We start from the raw sequence: 21452 nt of genomic DNA on the forward strand, positions 1-21452 counted from the left end.
GCAATCAATAATACATACAGGGTGAATATAAAGTATGGAACCAAGCGGTTTTATTTTTAATCATTTGCCTCCAGAAAATAATAATTAATATAAATTAAAGTAATATAAAAAAAGTGATCGTATTTTCAGAACGAAATTTTGTTTTGTTTTTGAGTTATGCGATTTTTTTTGTCAAAATTGCAATTTATGTGAAAAAATTTTTTTGAAAAAATTAAATATAAAGCAGATAGTTGTAATCCTTAGAGTATAGCTTTTTTGAGAAAAATGATTTTATAGTGGGTTGCCATTTAAAAAAATATTTTTTTTGTATTGAATTATACAAATTAAACAAAAGGAAATTTCGAAAAATGTTATTCTTTTTAAATCATCACATTTTTATAGTAGTTTATCACTCATCAATTAGTTTTTTCAAAAAATATTGACTTTAATTATTTTAGTTGGAAAAATAATTTTCCAAGTTTTTTTGCTACTGGCTGTTATAGAAGAGGAAACAATGAAGCTGTATCCTAAATTGTAACTCTGTTTAATGTTATTTGTGGCTTTTATTGGAAAAAAATTTTGTATTTTTCCTAAATGATTATAAAAAACATATACAAGATCATCAGTACTTACCATTAAATAGATATGTATAAAAAATGTCAAATGTAAAAAATAAATGTCTAAAATTTTTGACATAGAATTTTTTAAACATTTTTTTTCATGTTTCTGGTATCTTGTCTTACTTGAAATTTTTCTCTGGGGCGCGAGTTCTGACACAGCCTGTATATATGGGGACTTTTCTAATATCATTATATCGTTATTACAATGCAATTGTGATATACCTAGGTATTTCTGAAATTTTCTAAGATGAAACCAAAAATATTTATCTCTAAAAATTCCGAAGTTTTGAGAGTTCCTTAGTGATGCGCTAATCTCACTCTTCGATACTCTGGTGTGACAGCGCTAAAAACGTTCTTCGTGCCAGCTCTCGTACCAAAAAGGCCGGAAACTCGTAAATTGTCGCATAGGTGATTTTTGGGGGGTAAGTAGGTGCGCACTAATTAAAACACATGAAAACTGTAACTGGTGTTCCTGGCGCAAAGTTTTGAATTTCTGTCTCTTTGTTTACATGTGCCCCTTCGATGATTTAAAAGGGTTATTTTAATGTTACAATACACAATGATAAAATAACAATTGATTAGATTTTATAATTTAGCATTTAAATAAATTTTAGAAAATTTTAGAACTTAGGGTAATAAAGGTTATGAATCAATAATAAGTTAAAAAAATTAAAAATAAGTTAATTAAACCTTTTTTTTTGTCGAATATCAATAAATTACCACTTAATCCTACCAGAAAAAATCAGGTGTGAACATCACACGAATTTCCTTATCCAACTTATTTGGAAAACACCCTTACGACAATAAGTTAGTGTTGAAAATCCGATTAGCAAATCTTACGTTTGCGTTAGTGCTATTATATATCACCGCCTCCTTAATCAAATGTATCAATATCCCGCCTGGGCATTTCGTAAAAAATGCATTGGAGCAGTGATTCCSATTTTTTCTTAGTTACGGGGGTTACTAAGGAAAAACTGAATAATTTTTAACTATTAACGAAAAATAACGCAATTAATAAATGCTGGGAAGGAAGGATACAACAAAACTAGATACGCCAGGGAGAATTGATATTATGAGATTGAACCCTTTAAGCTAAAAAACTGGATTTGTCAAAAAAAATTCCCCAGATTAAAGCGCCAACGGGAATCACTTGAACTCAAAAAATGCCCAGGCGAGAAAAGGATTATTTCTATGGAGACGGCGATGTTATATATACCTACCGGATTACACGCGAAATAGATCATAGTTGTCGTGAGTTCGAGTCTGGGGTGCAATTTTTTTTTAGTTCGGTAGCCATTTTTATATTTATTTTATCACATTTTACTGTTTAATAAGGTATGTTTCATGATACTAAATAATTTTTATCCCCATGAATTTATTGTATCTTTAACCGTATTATTTTGCGGCCGCAAAATTCGTCCAGAAATGTAAAAATATAGGTAGGTCAATTTTCAGCCGATTACAATACTTTCCTTATAGGATAAGGAAAGTAAAAATGTTGACACTCATGGCGTGAAAAAATGTAATGTCAATATTGGTGTCATCAAAATTATCTAAGTCTAATACCTGGGGTTTTTAACACGGTATATCTCTAAGAAACTTTTATTAGATTTTTTTTTTCACTATTAGTTATTATTTATTATTATTATTTGGCATAATCTATCATACTCTAAAATTGTGCGTTTATGAGTTAAGACTCACCTTGTATAATTATGAATTTTATGACAGAGAGATGCTGCAAAAATGGAAATTTTGACGACTTTTTACATAAAACTAAGCATAAAACAATAATTTTAGCTGCAATTTGAGCTAAAAATATTACATTTATTTCAGATCTAGAATAGTGTCTCAAGATGGCCACCTAATTTTTTATGCTGCAGTTCACAAAAATATTAGCTTACAAACTCAAGGAAGAGGAAAAATACACGTTAATGGAATAGACTTATCTCAAGCAGCTAAATTAGTAAGTATTATTAACTTTAAGTCAATATTTATTACAATTAAATTGCTTTTCTTCTAGACGACTAGCGCATTTGAAGCTATGAAAAAATACCAAACAAATTTCGAAAACACTTTTGAAAAAGTTTCAAGATTTGAGCAACTTCTTGACGATGGTTTAATGCAAAAAATAACAACATTGAACGGTAGAACAAATGCCACAATACAATTGCCAGTAAACAGCGCGGTATTTACTAATCTAATCGAAATAAAAAATACATTTAAATGATTTCAGTCTGTGGTAAGAAGTGTTCGAAGGTTGAACAGAAGAGTTACTGCTCTCCAAAAATCTGTGAAAATGTTGGCTGAACTTTTAGAAGTTGATGATTGTCAGAGTAATCCTTGTAAAAACGGAGGTACTTGTCAAGATTTATTTAATGCTTTTCTATGTCAATGTCCACCTGAGTGGGAGGTTTGTTTAAAAACCCACAAAGTTTAAAAATTAATTAAAATTTCCAGGGGCCTTTTTGCGACAAAGATGTAAACGAATGTGCCAGATTTGCAGGAACGGATTTAGGGTGTCAAAACGGCGCAACTTGCGTTAACCGGCCAGGTTCATACGAGTAAGCAGCTAATCGAACATTTTCAAAAGTCCTTTTTTCTTTAATAAATTTTTTAAAGGTGTTTGTGTTCCCGTGGATGGTTTGGACTTCACTGCAGACGGCGAAGCGTAGATTGTAGAGAAGGTTCCAATTCAGAGCTTTGTGGTCACGGCACTTGTGTCACACAATATAATGATGTTGGATATAAATGTATTTGTGATGAAGTAATTCTCTTATATGCTTGTGACTTTTCGAATTTATAATCTTATATTTTGCAGGGATGGACAACAGATGGTAAAACTCCAGCTTGTAATACTGATGTTAATGAATGTACATCAAATAAACCTCCTTGTTCTGTTAATCCGCTTGTACAGTGCATTAATCTACCGGGATCTTTCCACTGTGGTAGCTGTCCAGCTGGTAAATAATAATTATAATAGTGTTAATGCATTTTTTTAAATAGCATACAATTATGGAAAAAAAGTTGCAATCATAGTTTTCCTTTTTTGCGTTTGAAAGAAAGTTTATTTCGATATCAAAACCGATGCTTTATTGAGCCATTTCAACACCGATTCGGGTGCTGGAATAGACTAGTACAATTTACTTTGTAGAGGTTGGTAATGGGGGTTTTACGCGCCGTTTTGAGCGATTCATCTTTTTTCAGGTGGTGTGTATACAATTTTTGCAGTATTCATTGTTAATTCAACAACATTTTGGAAAATATTTAAAATATTTGAGACTCTACACTTCGAAAATTGAATTTTCAAACTTTGTGACATATACTACCAACCACCACCTTATTAGGGCAAAAGTTCCTAAATCTTGAAAAATTGACTTTTATGTTAAAAGAGTACGTAAAAGCGCAAAATAGAAAAAATAGTATAAAAAACTTGTTTCATAAGTCATTTGTGGATACTCGTACTTCGCTGCTCGTTTCATAAACTTGAACTCGTTCCACAAAACCTACAGTTCTTCACTGACGGACACGGAATTTTGGACGATTTGTAATTTGACTGACATAAAAATGTAAAACGGGCCTTAGGCAACTAACCTCTTTTTCGGTTTTTGTAATTTTGATCCTAATAGGAAGAGAAAAAAATGACTACAAATCAAAATAATTTATTGAATTTATTTAAAAACACGTATTGCTGGCATTATTGTTTCGGAAATCGCCACTGTACATATTTTATACAAAAAGTTTACATCACACGTGCTAATGAATTTTTTTTGGTACTAATTAAGAAATCCAGAGTCTGGCAAAATTTTTATGAGGATTCATGGGGGCACAAATTAAATATATTGAACTTATTTTTTCCGTTATGAATCTTTGATTTACTAAAGTAGATCAAAAACTTACAGTAGAAATAAATTGCAATTGGAATTTGAATTTTTCACGTGCCAGACTTAAAAATTAGAACGCATTTATTTTGTCCAACATTTTTAAAGACTATTAGTAAGTACTAAAAAAAAATCATTAGCTCCTGAACTAATCCACTCACCGGCAAAAATATCGCATCACATAGAAAAAGGGATTTTTTATTGAAATAAGGCTTAAAAAAATAAAGGCATCAAAAATTAATTAACTAATTAACGTTAAGTTAAACTAAAATTACGACTTAAACTTCAACAATTAAACTACAATTAATGATTGTCAAAAGAAACAAAAAAAACGAACGGATCAGTTTTTTAGCTTAGAAATGCTTATGTTACATTCGGAGGCAACCATTAATTTAATTAATTAACCATTAGTACTGCCTCCTCGAGCCTGGAAAGAAGCTCATTTTATGTTTTTATATTGTCAATTTTAGTACTACATATTTTCAGACCCATTTAGCCATTTTAAATATTTTTATGATGCGATAATTATGCCGGTCAGTGTATTAGGGTTGCTATTAAAAAATTTAATAAATTTTTCAGAACTCCATAACTTACCATAAATTTGTTTTTCAAAAACGTTCAACTATTAAATAAGTAATTTCTAATTTTATTAATAAAAAATATTACAAAAAAACTATTATTGAAAACTTCAAGAAAAGCGAGTTGTTTTTGAATATAAAGTCTCCTTAGAGTAACTTTTGTGGTTATTCTTTACGAAAATATTAGAACTATTTATACATGTGTCCCAGRGAGTTGAAAAAGTCCATTAGTGACTTTTAAATAGTAAAATTTAAAAAAATTTAGACAGGGCATTGATAGATACTAATCTAATCCATCGCCTAAAATTATTTTCAACTATACAACGTGTTTCAAAAATAAGTTACAATACAAATTTGTGTTTTTTTTAATGAAACGCTGTATGATTCTTAGTGTTTTTGGATGTAGATTTTTATGATAATGTTTTTAAGCTAAACTTTTATTGGTCGATTTTGCTTTGTTTTAAAAATTAGACGGTTTTTTGGACGAAAACATGCACCTTTTAAAAATCTATTACACAAAAAATAAGACATGTAAAATTTTTTTACTAGCGCAAAGAAGAACGTACAAGCTATAAGGTTGTAAATTTTTTTTAATGTGTGCATTTGCACCCTATTTAATGTTTTTTGCATTTAAAAGATTATTAAATTGCCTTTCTAAAATTATTTACTTTTAGGTGTTTATAATTAATAACTAAAAAGATATATAACGTTAAACATTTTAAAAAATTATTATTATTGTTTCGGTAGCCAAAAAGTGCACAAGAGATGGAAGAAATATCACTTAATAATCACATTTGTGTTATACTGAATTCATTATTCTTTATTTTTACAATAAAATAATCCGAATTTCAGTATTTATAACGACTTTTACAATCTTTAGATAAATCAACGGATAAGTAATCCGTGGTGGAATTATTATAGTTGCCATAGTATCAACAATGCTCAGATATTGATTGCGTTGTTGCTAAAATTAATATTGAACGTTAAATATCTTTTCATTTATCAATTCTAGACATTAAGAGTTTATTTTTTTAAATAGACAATTTATCAATCTATTAGATGCAAAAATAAAAAATAAGGTGTTCCATTTAATTCTTTTAAGTTACTTAACTTTTAACAAACTTCTTAATTTAGTAGTAGTAATTGCTATATCTTTAAATTCTGTACTTTCTTCTTTGCAGAAATAAGAAAAAAATTGTTCTAGCTGTCTTAGTTTTTGTATAATAAATTTTTAAAAAGTGATGTTTTCGTCAAAAAAACGTCTTATTTCTAAAACTAAGAAAAATCGACTAATGAAAGATTGGCGTAATAACATTGTTTTAAAAGGCTACATCCAAAAATGCAAAGAAACATACGGTATTTCATTTAAAAAAAAAACACAAGTTTGTATCGTATGTATGTATTTTTGGAACATGTTGTATGGTTGAAAATAATTTTAGATGATGCACTAGATTAGTATCTATCAATGTCCTATACATTTTTTTTTTCTAATTTTACCATTTAGGTCACTAATGGACTTTTTCAACTAGCTAGGACACCCTGTATGAGTAAAATACTTTTATAATACAGGATGTTCCGTTTTTATTGTTACAAATTTGAACAGGTGATAGGATTTTGAATTCTAAAACAAAAGTTTCCTATAAACATGTATCGAAAAATGCTTGGTAAGGGAGCTACTCCCCTGAAAGTGAGCTAATATGTTTTTGCTAATATTTCAGAAACCATTTAAGATAAAATTACAAAATTTGATACAAATGATAACCTTTATACACCTAAACGAATTCAAACATCAAATGTCGCAATTTCAATCAGGGGCGTACGAAACTGGGGGAGTTTAAGGTAAAAAAATACCCTATTTATTTTGGCTTTAGTTTCTCGGTACTTTCAGCAACAAAATCTTAAGTTCGATAGTTTATCGCAGAAAAGTCTCTCTTGTGTCGATACGACTTATTGTTTTTGAATAAAATTAATTTAAAATTTATGTTACACACCAATACAACATTCAAATAAATCAGAATTTACAGAATAATAAAAGCAAGAAATCTATATTTTTTKATCAACCTCAACTAATTAACATTACATTACAGTAACAATAATAACATTAATTAAATGAATTTGCCTAAATCTAAAGGAGTTGTTCAAAGTGACCACTATTTTGGTCAATGCATAACTAAAGAAACTAAAGCCAAAATAAATAGGGTATTTTTTTACCCTAAACCCCACCAGTTTCGGACGCCCCTGATTAAAAATTTAGACGTTTAATGTTTGAATTTGTTTTGGTGTATAAAGGTTATCATCTGTACCAAATTTGGAAATTTTATCTTAAATGGTTTCTGAAATATTAGCAAAAACCTATTAGCCGACCTTTCAGGGGGTGTAGCTCCCTTACCAAGCATTTTTCGATACATGTTTATAGGAAACTTTTGTCTTAGAATTGAATATCCTATTACCTGTTTAAATTTGTAACAATAAAAACGGAACACCCTGTATATGCACTATCTCAGTGACTCTGACATTAATAACGTAAACCACTTAATGAAATGCAAATAAATACCACTAGTTCAATCAAATTTCTGATTACCTTACATGGCATTTTTCTCTAGGGTGCGAATTTTGGGGCATCCTGTATAAGGTGCCGATTTTAACTATCTTTTTATTCTTTTAGGATACACTGGCAATGGCTACTACTGTACAGACATTGACGAGTGCAGTACAACATTAAACGGGGGATGTAGTACCAATCCAATGGTACAGTGTATCAACACTCTTGTAAACACTATAATAATTTCCAGTCGCATTGCTTTTTAACACTCTTTTGTTAGGGATCGAGATTTTGCGGAAGTTGTCCTCCTGGATACGTAGGAGATGGAGTAACSTGTTCATATCAAGGAGTATGTAGCGTAAATAATGGGGGTTGTCACTCTTTGGCAACTTGCAGAAGTAACCCAAGTAAGTAAATACAACAGATTTATTTTGTGTGGGAAATTAATATTTTTTTATTTAGGGATTAGTTCTACTTTTGTCGAATGTATTTGCCCTAATGACTACACCGGTAATGGAATTGGACRTAATGGTTGTGTCCGTTCGTTGCCTGCAGCTCAAGGTCCTTGTACGTCAAATCCTTGTAGACGTGGATTTTGCAGAGTTACTAATGGGACCGATTACACGTGCCACTGTCCCAGAAGATATACAGGTATTCAGTCATATACAGGCTGTTTCACATAATTTTACGAGGCCTGCGCCTGTAAGATGCAATCAATAATACATATTCCGATACGAACTTGATTATAAATTTTGAAAAACTGGATAATCTTCTCTAGTTTGTTCACCCTTTAAAAAATTACAACGCTTTTAGTTAGTAGTGATTAAGATAGATAAACTAGAATCATATTCATTTGTTCTTGATAGAACAAATGATAATTGTTTCTGAAATACTACAGTTTATGACTATTAATGAAACAGTGATTCTGATTAGTTTGACAACTACTTTATTCAGTGTTTTGTGACTTTTGTATAATTGGGTGACGGTATTTTGACTACCTCTTTATAATAATTTCTAAATTTAGTAAAATTTCTGATTCAATATTAGTGATGCAAAAAATTTTGAAAACAACACGAGTTTTATAATTTAAAAATCTCAGCCAATTAAATTCTCGCTCCCTCCGGTCGCACGAATTTAAACTACGAACTCGATTTTTAAACTGTCTACAAAACTTTAGTTGTCTTAATAGCTATTTATAAATAGTGTATTACATAACGAGCACGGAAAGTGACAAATAACGCACAAGTGGGGACTCTTATGTACGAGGCATTAGCCGAGTGCAGAATCCCCACGCATCTTATCCATAATCACTCTATAAAGAAACTTTATTCCACACTTTAGATGCGTATAAAGTACCACTTTATTCACTAGTGGAATATAGTAACTTTATTCCACTGTTAGTAACCAGCGCATCGCGTAACAGCTTACTACGTTTAACCGAAAGTACATTTGGCGTGACGTTTAAATGTCAGATTAATTTTTAATTATCTTTGGAATAATTTGGGCCTGTGATTGTGGATAAAACATTATATTGCAGTCGTGTGTTAGTCGCGTTTTATCCACTTAAGAAAATTAACGGTTAAACATTCTTGCGTGGATAAAACGCTATCTAACACACTCTTACAATAAATAACTATTATAGAGTGATTGTGGATAAAAATTAAAATCAAATAACTTGGCAACCTCCGTTCCATTCCAAATCATAAACAAAACATTGTTTTTAAAATGGACCTTTAGTGAAACAAACAATGGTTTAAAAATCCACTTAATCTTCAGGTTGCCTTAAAAAAAATTAAATTAAGTACGGTTCTCTGAAATGATAAAAGATAAAAATTAACCATTTTTATACCTTGACAATCGTTGACCAAATAAATTTTTGATATCACCATATTAATAGTTATTAACTTATCAAACTAACTTACAAAATTTTTTTAGGTAAAAACTGTGAAAAATTCCGCGATTTATGTGCTTCCAACCCGTGCCAAAATGGAGCAACTTGCAACTCATTCTTGGGCATATCTTACCAGTGTTTGTGTCCATCGGCTTATACAGGATTGCGTTGTGAAACTGAAAAACAAGGTAAAAATTAAATCGGAGAACATCAACAATTTTACCAAAAATTTCTTACAGCTTGTGGTGGTCGCTTGGTGGGAGAAACTGGTGCATTGGTTTTTCCTTCGGGTTCTTCACAGACTTACGGAAGTGCAATGAGTTGCGCCTGGATCATAGAAACAAATGTTACCAAAGTCCTAAATATCACTTTCAAACGTTTTGATGTCGAAGGATCTCATGGTTGTCGTTATGACTGGCTACAGGTGATAAAACTGACTAAAAGAAGAATTATAGAAAAAGAAATTTTTAGATACATGATGGGAAAAATACACTAGCACGATCTTTGGGTAGATTTTGTGGGCACCAGTTACCAAATGGCGGAAATATTGTTACGACTCATAATACTGTCTATCTGTGGTTTAGATCGGACCATTCTGTTGCAGCGGAAGGTTTTGAATTAAACTGGACATCGATTGTACCATGTATTACTTCCACATACACAGTGATTTATAATTATAATAGAAGTGAAAACCATTGGCATAGGGTGAAGGTTATTTAAGAAAAAATATGAAAGCCATAATACAAAAATTGTAGCCTATAAGGCAATGCTTTTTCTTTTGTAATTTATTTCTTAAAAAAGTTTTCCGGCCAAGTGCCAAGGTTTTACTGGCTATTATACACATAAATCACACTGCTTTTAAAATCATATTACGATTTTTTAGTTTGTGGAGACCAATTGAAAGAAGTGATTTCTCATGGAATTATCCAGTCACCCGGATCTCCTGGCAACTACCCAAATAATCGGTAATTAGCATATTTTTATGATGTCTGAAAGAAAATATTTAAAATCCGACGCACAGAGGCATCTACAGACTATAATTTTTAATTAAATTCTTTAGGGTGCAACAAAACTATATATTTTTTTCTGATTTCGCTAAACAATTACAGGAAATGAATGTGCGTAGATCAGTATAAAAATTAGAATTCAACATTTTGGGAAAAAATTCCTTTTTATTTTTTTGGTTTTCTTTGTGAATGAATAATTACCAAAAAATTAGAGAATGTACATACAAAATGTTACCCAAAATGTTACAATTTATGTTAAAAAAATTATAAACTTTCTTGAAGGTAATTAAAATTATCGTCTGTTTGATCATGCCATTTTATCTTTCAACTTGACATTTTATTTGACGTTTCACAGACATACGTTTTCGGGTCCAAGGATGACTCGATCACAAATTATCTTGATCAGGGGCGTCATTACGGGGGACAATGCCCCCCCCCCCTGACTATAATTACCCATCAAGGTAATCAAGTGACCCTTTAACTGACCCTATTTAAATTACCGTTTGTTTTTATTTTTATATTGTTTGAATGAATAAATTATATGCAATTAGTTACATAGACCTTGTTCCAAATCAAAAATGACTGAATTTTAACACTAAACATATGTTTACAATTAAAAAAAATATTGTTCATAGGCGTCATATGAACTAATATTTCAAAACCAGTTATTTTTTTTTTAAATATAATAAGTAGGTACATAAGATGAAGAATGATGAACAAATTATTAACGCATGAAAAGAATTTTTGAAAAATGATATTTCTAACAATCCTTGTCTTCAAAATTTATAGAGAAAGAAAAGTACGCCCATGTATTTTTTTATCTTAACCAAGTGGGCGCATTCTAAGTGTCTTTTCTGTCACTGTTAGTTCGCCACCAGATATGGAATAAGCTCTACCTATGTGTTAACATTATTATTATTATCTAGAGTTATATTTATTAATTTTTAAAGCTTACTCGTGTGCTAATCAATTAACTTACTGCGCCCCCTCTCAAGAAAATTTCAAATGACGCCCCTGATCTTGATCGCTCGATATATGTGGTGTCATTTAAAAAAAACTGTGATGACGTCACTATTTCCGACATATGACAACAAAACTTAAACTTCATTGGCGTCTAACTACACCTTATGGTTACATTTTTTACCCTTTCAAGCGTTTTTACGAAAAAACATTTACCCTTTGAATAAAATTCTTAAATTTAATATTCAATTGTTATTTTCTCGATCACTTTATAAGTAACGTGTTAAAAAATTATACCACAACTTTGATGCCTAAATGCTTTATTTAAAATCTGTAAAAAATACAGGTTTCCATTAAAAAAAAACAGTTTGAAGATTTTTTCAAGAAAAGAATAGTTTTAATTAAATTTATTCACGAGTTTTGTTACACCCTGTATATTTTGTTCAAATTTAACAAATATTTATTTATGTATACAGTGACTGTTATTGGCCACTCCAAGCTCCAGCAGGAAAACGCCTTCTGTTCCATTTCTTCACTCTGATGATTGGAAATAACTCAGCCTGTGATCATGATTATTTAGAAGTAAATTTAATTTAAATAATTTACCATCAAATAAAAATTCAACATTTTTTTTTTAGTTTATTACTGGAACTGAACCATCAGATCCAGTTTTCGCCAAATTTTGTAATACAACTCATCCGTCTCCACTATTTTCTCCATCTGCCGAGGTTTTGGTCCATTTCCACTCTGACATGGATAAAAATTACCCAGGATTTCAAATTACATATTCTGTAGTCGAAGGAATGCCGGGATGTGGGGGAGTTTACACGAGATATCAAGATGAAATTCGGTCTCCCGTGTATAACGGAAATTACCCGAACGATATTCAGTGTGAATATAAAATCCAACTGTCGACAAGTACACGAATAAAATTAACTTTTCTTTCGTTTGATGTCGAAGATTCTGAAGAGTGCCAATTCGATTATGTTGCAGTAAGATTATACATATGTTTCTTATTTTCGCTCATTTCTTGATTTTAATTCTGATGGCCGTTTTTGACGGCTGTTTTCATAAGTAATGATATTGGACGTTTTAAAATTCTTGAAAACTAGTAAAATGTTACGATTGTACTAAAAAAATCTTTACTTTTATTACAAATTTAAATGAAAATTTGTTTCTGGGTCAAATACAACTTTTCTTTTTTGAGTTAAAGTCTAATATACAGTATGTCCCCGAATTGAGCTTACAAGAGGAAAAAAATTTATTCTTCGACACTGTCAAAATTTACGGTTTTTCTCAATTTTGGCATTTCTCAATATGAAACGTCAGATTATTTTTAACAGGTTTAAAGCAAGTTTAGGAGCCTTGTTGAGTCTAATTCGAAGAATAAAATGTTGTATTCAACTCGTTTGAGTTTGAGTAAATCGGACGCTTTATTCCACCTCGTGGATGATAAAAATCCACTCGGTAACATAAAGCGTCCAATTTACACTCAAACTCGTAGAATAAATAACTATTATCTTTGATTTTACGCCAAAACTTCAGTGAAAAGAAAAGTTTTTTTTTCTTGATTTTCGACTTAGAATAATTTTTCTCTGCTTTTTAAGTCTTATCACATTGGTGGTTTTAATTATTTGACAACTATATGCCTCTTTGACAATTAATTTATTAATTAAATAATGATAGTTCTTGTTAAAAATGACTTTGGTTTTTATCTTAAAGATGTTTCTTTGAGTTGCTATTTATTAAAATTATGTTTTTCATAAATAATTTTGTTATTTAACTTGCGTAAACTCATTTGTCAAACTGACATCATTGTCAAAATAATAAAATGTGATAGAACTTAAAAAGCAGAGAAAAATTATTGTCTTAATTAAGTCTAAAATCAAGAGAAAAACAAACTTTTCTTTTCACTGAATAAGAATAATGAAGTTTTAAGTACAGATTTGGTCGTTTCAGGTAAAGCAAAAAATTCACTAGTGGTTGGTACAGCCGACCAATTTTGTTTTCGCGGTATTAAACGGTAAAAAAATCACCTTATCAAACTGGTTAGCTGCGTCTGGAAGTTGTTAATGTACTGGTTCGGCCTTTTAAAGATCTTGATCTTGATCTTGATTCTAGTATACACACCGTGATTTGGTACGAGGGGCACTAGAAAAGTTATCTACCTAGCAATGAAACAAAAGACGTAGAATTTTTTGATAATTTTATTTTTCAATCCCCCCCTACATCAATACAGTTGCGCCATTTCTCCTACAGTAAATGTTTACCTTTATAAAAAATGTTCCCTCTTGACTTGACTTTAAAAAAATTTGTCGTCGGCTACTTTTAGGCCATTATCAGCGTCCTCGAAAATTTTTCTTTAGTAATCGAAAAAGATAAAAGTTAGACGGAACTATAGGGAGGATGTTCTGTCTTAACGAAGCTGCAAAATTGGCTTAATTTTGGCGGACTTATGCACGGTTGAATTGTCATGCAGCAAAAACACTTCTCAATTAGAAAAAATGAGTCTTTTCTGGTAAATTGCTTTATGAAAATTTTCAACGTGTTTGCATAGATGTCCGCATTTATTGTTGTCTTTTTTGGCAATATTCAAAGAGAATGATGCCCCTGATGTCCCGAAAAAACACTTTCACTTCGGGGATCGTCTTCGATAGATTCTCGTTCCCATCGTAACTGTTTCGGCTAAAATTTTATTGTGTAGTGTGATGGTGTACCATGTTTATAGACGCATTTATTCTCTCACGGATTTTTTTTTTTGTTAATGATCCCTTTTCGTCAAAAATTTTATGGCACTGCGTTACTTTAATTTTAAGGGCTAGTTTCATAATCAAATTAAAGGGACTTTAAACTTAATGTTGGTTTAGTTTGTGAAATTTTTGTCACCAAGTCCGTAGTAATCAGATAGTGTTAGAATACATGGTACTGTTTTGATAAATTATGCTTGTGCGTTTTAACTGTTTTTTTTTCATTGCTAGGTAGATTTCCCTCAGAAGAGAATTTTAACTTCTGTCATAGTTTGACATAAGAAAATTTAATTTCTAATCCCCTTTATCCAAAAAGTATTTTTTTCTATATAGTATTTCAAAAACCTAGTACATTAAGCACCTGAGATAATATTAAAAACAAAAATGATTGCAATAAATTTTTTGTTTCTAGAAATAGGGATATTTTAAAGCTAACTAGACTGAATAGTTATTAGCAAAACTATGTTTAAAACTGCAACTGCATCTTTAGAACGCACATTATACAGGGTGTCTCACGAGCACGGTGTAAGATATTTAGGTGATGCAGCGAGCCCTGCAAATGTGTGGCCAAACCGGTCACGCTCAATTTAGAGAGAGATAGCGTAATCGGGCCATCATTACTATCAATAAATGAAGGAATGGACCGAAAAGTTGCAGTTGTATAAATGATAATACATAGTTATACTTTTTTTTAAGTTTTATGTAAAAAATACACGTCATACTACCTATACATCTGAATTTAAATTCTATGAGAAAGCTTTGCTTGAACTTTTTTTATTACATGTCTTTCTGTTGCGAAACGTAAAACAAATACATATTGAATTTTACTTGAAAACAGTTATTATATTAAATAATTAGTAAATTAGTAGGTATATTAAAAAATTAAATAAARTAGTACTTAATTAAAAATAAGTCTTTTTAAATAAGGTAATTTTATGAATCGAAATATCGAAGACAAAGATTTTTCAAGAACATAAACACCTACATATTTTGTAGGAGCATAATATTCTAAGGGCCAGTTGCATAATCAAATTTAAATGAGCATTAAATTAAATGTTGTTTAGAATGTGCTAATTACTACGGACTCCTTGAGCAAAATTTTACATTCTAAACCAACATTAACTTTAAAGTTTCTTTAATTCGATCATGAAACTGGATCTAAGTAAAATTTAATTCTAAATTTAAAATTATTAGGACACACCATCAATTTATCAAAAATGTGTTGTTAATTAATTCAGTTTTTGGACTGTAGTTATTTTTTTATCCAGAGAAAAATTAAACCAGAGAGATCAAATATATAAAGTTTATTTCACACCAACCTGCGTCGAATACTACTTTTTTAAATAACGTTACTTTGGACTGAACTTTATTTTACAATTATTAAAATCACATTAATTATCACCATTCGCAATTGAATGCAAAGACCACAGTCTAGAAGGTAAATAAATAAATAGAATAAACCTTTATTCTTGTTTCAAATTTTTTCAAATAAATTTTGTTAGTTATTCAGTTCAGCTATATTTGATTCTTCTACTAAAATAAATGAGCAAATTATTATTATTTATTGATAATTATTAAAAACAGAACCAAAAAAATATAAATTTAGAGTTGCTTTTTCAATTCTTTTTGCTTTTTTCCTTCGTTTAACTTGTGGTTCAAATTTAACAATATCCTGGACAATCTGGAAAAATAGTTTGTACTGCTTCTTCTTCTAATTTTGGCTTTTTGAGATAAAATTTGACAAAAGTTGTTTCAATCTAGAAAAAATATGTTTTATGGTGTTTATAATTTTAATTAATTTTCTTTAGATTTACCGTGTAACAGCCAGTGTTTATATCATGGATTATATGTTTTGCTTTAAAATGTTTTTTACACACATGATTCTTTACAGTGAAAATACAGTCTTTTTGGAATTGTGGTAGGTATCGGAAATAAAGATAATTTTTCATTATTTTTAGCATAGCCACTTTTAAACTTGGGCACACAACATTTTTATCCCATTTCAAAATGTATAAACATGTATTAGAACAATATAAAATTGCTGAAGTAACCACCTCAGGTGCACTTTATTAGGCGGACTTTCGGAAACGAATGGCTCGCATATGTCCTCCTTGTCTAAAAATCGCGTGACCAGTTTGGTCACACTTAAGCCAACGCAGTGCATGCGCTCCCTGCATCACCTAAATATCTTTCACCGTGCCCACGAATAATAATGAGCCCGAAAATTTTTATGAAGCAACCAACATTACATTTCATATAGATAACGTGGATATTAAAATATTTCATTTTAATTAGTTAAACTAATCGTAATTTTATTTTTGATAGATTTCTACCATTCAAAATGATTTTACTCCAGTTTTAGGAAGTCCGTTTATTTGGATATCACGCTGGATAGAAGCGTGCAGTCCGCGAAGTGTTTTTCAAACATTTTTCATAAATGAGAATCTTGTTGGTCTTTTCGACAACATTTTAGTAATTCTCACCAAATTCTCCAAGGTTTGACATTTTATAAAGTAAAGTTGAAGTGCTGTTTGGTCACTATGTTTAATTTATTAAAACTAAATATTTTAATATCCACGTTATCTTTGAAATGCTTGCTTCAAAAAAAATTTCAGGCTCATTATTACTCGTGGGACACCCTGTAATATTATGCAATATAGATTTAACTATCAGAGATAAAAAATGACCTAATATTTTATGTTGRCTTCTGAAAATCAAGAAAAGAACATTTTCTTGTAAACAAGATAAACAGTGAGATTAAGAACAAAATTTTCTAGATTTACGCGGGTACTACAGTAGATGCTCCCTTAATTGGCAAGTATTGTGGGCAAAACGTACCCTCACCATATATCACCGAAAAAAGTCAAGTTTTAATTGTGTTTAAAACCGATTGGAGTACTAGTGGAGAAGGCTTTGCTCTTCGATATGAGACTGGTTTGAAATAAACAAACGGTCTATGAAAATCGCTTAATTTAATTAATTCTAGTTTGTGGAGGAACTTACACTGCACCTTCTGGTGTAATAGAATCTCCAGGTTATCCAAACAAATACGATCATTCTTTGGAATGCATCTACGAAATAGTACAACCTCTTGGAAATATCATTAAACTAAATATCGTTGATCTGGATTTAGAGAGTAACACTTATCCCGATTGCATCTACGACTTTTTGGAAGTAGGTATCGCTATTTTTGAGAATTTTTTAAAAATATTTTTCAGATAAGAGACGGCCACGACAAAAACTCAACATTAATAGGAACTTACTGTGTCAACAATGTACCTTTGATAGTGTCAACTTACAATTACCTATGGATAAAATTCGAATCGGATTCCAGTAATAACGGAAAGGGATTTAGAGCAAATTATACAACCACTAATTTAGGTAAGTAAATACATGGTAGGTCAAAATGCAAGATAAAGTTTTTTATTTTTTGACAGGATTGACGTCATCAAATGTAGTGTCCGCATTTGGTGACATCAGTCCAAATTATTTAAAAATTTATTTAAAAGTTTATTCGTGTTTTTATGACAAAATATCTCGGTATCTAAATAACATTTTATAGAACTAGAACAGTTTTTCACTATTAATTATTAAGTCATTTTTTGACAAAATTAACATTTTATCCGCTAGAACTCGCGCCCCAGAGAAAAATGCCATATAAGGTAAGATACCAGAAACATGGAAAAAATGTTAAAAAAATTTTATCTATGAAAATTTCGAAGTTATGAGAGTTTAAATTTTGCACTTTGACTCTATTTATTTCTGTTGGAAAAATAATTTTCCAAGTTTTTTTTTGCTACAGGTTATATGAAGAGAAAACAAGGAAGCTGTATCCTAAATTGTAACTCTGTTTAAAATGTTATTTGTGGCTTTTATTGGCAAAATTTTTGTACTTTTATTAAATAATCGTAAAAAAAACATATACAAGATCATCAGTATCATTAAATAGACATAAAAAATGTCAAATGTGAAAATATAAATGTCAAATTTTTTTGACAGATAAATTTTTTAAACATTTTTTTCTAATTTGCGTTTATAATGCGTTTATTAACGTCTCTCAGTAGGAGTCGTTTATGGCTATCTATAAAAGCGCATTGTACTTTAATGAATTTAGGGTTATTTAGTTTTTGTATGCCGCTTCTGACTTGTCAGGTAACAAATTTTGCGTTGTTGCTTCGGCACTTTCGCGAATTTTGGGCGGAGTGCAAACTAAATTCTGTTGGCTCATATTTTATTTGTTATTATTATGTTGGAACACTAATAACTAATAATTTGTAAATTTTATTTTTAATGACAGACGGCAGATATGATTCAAAAAATCAGGTGGGCGCCGAGTGTTACCAATCGATACCAACTAACACAAAATTCTCTAGACGACAAAAGTATATTTTTTTTTTAATCAAAATAAGAAAAAAGGGGGCACAAATTAGAAAAAATAGCATAAAATACCCGTTTTATAATGGCATTGGCGCACTCATCCCATAGAAAACTCGCATACGGCTCGTTTTCTAACTTGGGATTCGTGCGCCAAATCAACCCTTATAAAACTTGTTCATTAATATACTATTTTCATGTTCCTGGTATCTTATGTTACTTGAAATTTTTCTCTGGAGCGCGAGTTCTGGCGCATCCTCTATTTTTTAATGTTTTTTAAATAAAAATTATTTTTCTTTAATCAATAAAACTATTTGTAATAACAAAGTTAATTCAGAGACGTAGTAGGTTACGCGTTTTTGTCACTTAATGAAAAAAATCGTACATAATTTGTTCCATGTAATCAGTGCGATCATTGTTTATTTTCATGTTAAAAAGTAATAACAGAATGAAGGTAAAGATTAAAGCTTCATTCACAATGAAATAATTACTACTTGTAATTGAAATGCAAAATTAACGTTGAAATTGGTCCGTGAGGATCATTCACAATAAAAAGTTGTTCCATCTAAAGTATGCAAATTTTATGTAGCGTCCTCTATTAGTAGAAAGCTATATTAAAGGATTACAAGACCAAACACCTAACAAAAATGATAAATCGAAGTATTTCATTTAGTACTGCGTCCATTTCGACAAAAAAAAAAGAATTTTGCAGGATTGGTGGATTTCTTTGGTTAGATCAGTGACCTTAGACCATTTGTAAACATTAAAAACTGTGTGCTTAAAATGCGCTAAGTGAACGTATTAATTTGATCTCAAAGTTTGGAGTTTGTAAACTTATCAGTAAAGTATTAATTATATGCACAAAGTAAAGACATCGTGAATGTTTCCATGCAAACACACAGGTTTTACTTTTGGTACTAATTGCAAGATGCAAGTTATAATTATAAGTACTAATTATTTTATTGTGAATAAAGCTTTAGCAGTTAGTATTTAATTAGGCAATTTGAATGTCCACATAAAATCACTTCTCAACTCAAATGATAATATGACGTATTTACCAACATTTAAAAGGTTTGATAAAAGTGTAGATACACTATATGGTCTGAAATTCGCTTCTTACAACCTCTCATTGTGAGACTGCATTTGTAACACTCGCTACTGCGTGGCTCGTGTCGTATGACAAAGAGTGTTTCTAACACTTATTTTTAAATATTACATAATTATCTACCATCATTAAATTATATGTTTGTTAAACGTAACTGTAGGTAGGCATTATATGCTACTCATAATAAATTACACCCGTGACTTATCATAAATCATTACAATAAATATAAATGCTGTACGTAGAAAGTTTTATTTAAAAAAGATCGTAAATAAAACGTTGTATTTGATTCGCACATAATGGTTATAATTCATTAGGATGATTTATACACTCGCCATTGACTCGTGTATAAACTTCATCCTCTTGAGTTATGGTCTTGTTAAATAATAAACTATTATCTACGACTGTTAAGTAATGATGTTATTATGAGCTTATATAGAGACACATAATTTAGTTCATTACTCTGTGGAATATAAATTCATTCTACGACTATTCATATTCCAGAGTGGAATATAAAGTCATATTCCACAACTCTTCTTTGTATGGTTTACTGTTTGAAATCAATTTGACATTTTTATTAGGTAAATTAGTACGTCAACTTTTAAATGTCAATTTTAGCAACACCAAAAATCTAAAATAAAGTACTCAACAATTGAAGTGGATATTAACAATTTTTCGAAAATTTGCAATTAAAATGTATGTTGAAAAATAGGAATACATACTGACAAGCGTCGGTTCATTTTGCGTTGTGTTTCATATTATTTTTTATGCCCTTTTGTTCTATAGCGGTAAGATGCAAAGTTGTGGATACAATACTTCAAAGTCTCAAGACTATCAATAATTTAATAAAGAGTCATCTAAATAGAGTAAGAGACCTAATAAAAGCCAGGGGAGGTCCCACACGATATTAGGTAGAAGTAGAAATTTATTTATTGCTTTTTTTACTTAAAATACATTATTGAATTAAAACATTAAGATTATTTTCTAATATCCATTTCAATTGTTGAGCAGTTTGTTTCATAGTCGTAGTATTCTACTCGCATATAATGGCTATTATTTACTCATGTGATTAAAAAACTCGACTAGTACGACTTGTTTTTTGAACTACTCGTGAATACCAGCCGTCATTTTAATAAGTTGTTTTTGAAACTTTTAACTGTATCCAAACTTTTTGTCTACCTTGTCTAAAACAAAAAATTACAATAACTTGGCTTACAGATCCTTTATTATTATAGATCCTCTATAGAGGATCTGTAAGCCAACTTTAGTTTCATTTCGTTCAATAAATGAGAGGGTCAAGAAAATTAAAGAAAATAACTTTTATAAGACATTTTTTCTACAGGTTGTGGAGGCATAATGAAAGACAAAACTGGTATTTTTTCAACACCAAAATATCCCCAAGTCTACCCTCCCGGCACAGTGTGTAAGTGGATAATTTCAGCTCCACCTGGTAATGTCATTCAAATAACTTGGTTGAATTTTCAACTCGAGAAAAGTGTTGAATGTTCATACGATGCTGTGGAAGTTTTTGATAATAATACTGAGATTGGTCAGGGGTCTTCAATTGGAAAATTCTGCGGTACACTCGTTCCGCCGGCAATGTTAAGCACTTCGAATTTAGTCACCATCATTTTTCACTCGGACCAAACTTACAATTTGGGTGGTTTTGTGGCTTCTTACAACACTCTTCTTGAATCAACAGGTAAAAATTATAATAAATAATGTTTATTCACAATCATAAAGTAACATTACATGTGAAAAGTTGGAAAGTATG

General features: G+C 30.4%; 1 protein-coding gene across 1 annotated transcript in view; it reads left to right on the top strand.

Moving 5' to 3' along the window:
- Positions 1–2752: 2752 nt before the first annotated feature.
- The window catches only part of LOC123005249 (cubilin-like), a 51748-nt gene continuing 33048 nt past the window's right edge, over positions 2753–21452 (top strand). Inside the window, exons 1-18 of the mRNA XM_044398920.1 lie at positions 2753–2772; positions 2856–3009; positions 3057–3160; positions 3219–3363; positions 3418–3559; positions 7721–7824; positions 7878–8004; positions 8060–8248; positions 9533–9676; positions 9728–9912; positions 9960–10131; positions 10372–10453; positions 11932–12037; positions 12094–12447; positions 16980–17136; positions 17189–17376; positions 17421–17583; positions 21021–21380. Of these exons, the coding sequence (XP_044254855.1) occupies positions 2753–2772; positions 2856–3009; positions 3057–3160; positions 3219–3363; positions 3418–3559; positions 7721–7824; positions 7878–8004; positions 8060–8248; positions 9533–9676; positions 9728–9912; positions 9960–10131; positions 10372–10453; positions 11932–12037; positions 12094–12447; positions 16980–17136; positions 17189–17376; positions 17421–17583; positions 21021–21380 (2896 nt within the window). The remainder of the gene's footprint in view (positions 2773–2855; positions 3010–3056; positions 3161–3218; positions 3364–3417; positions 3560–7720; positions 7825–7877; positions 8005–8059; positions 8249–9532; positions 9677–9727; positions 9913–9959; positions 10132–10371; positions 10454–11931; positions 12038–12093; positions 12448–16979; positions 17137–17188; positions 17377–17420; positions 17584–21020; positions 21381–21452) is intronic.

The sequence above is a fragment of the Tribolium madens genome, unplaced genomic scaffold (assembly GCF_015345945.1).
Source record: "Tribolium madens isolate multiple individuals breed KSU strain unplaced genomic scaffold, Tmad_KSU_1.1 Scaffold_20;HRSCAF=117;Tcas5.2_LG4, whole genome shotgun sequence".
Lineage (NCBI taxonomy): Eukaryota > Metazoa > Arthropoda > Insecta > Coleoptera > Tenebrionidae > Tribolium > Tribolium madens.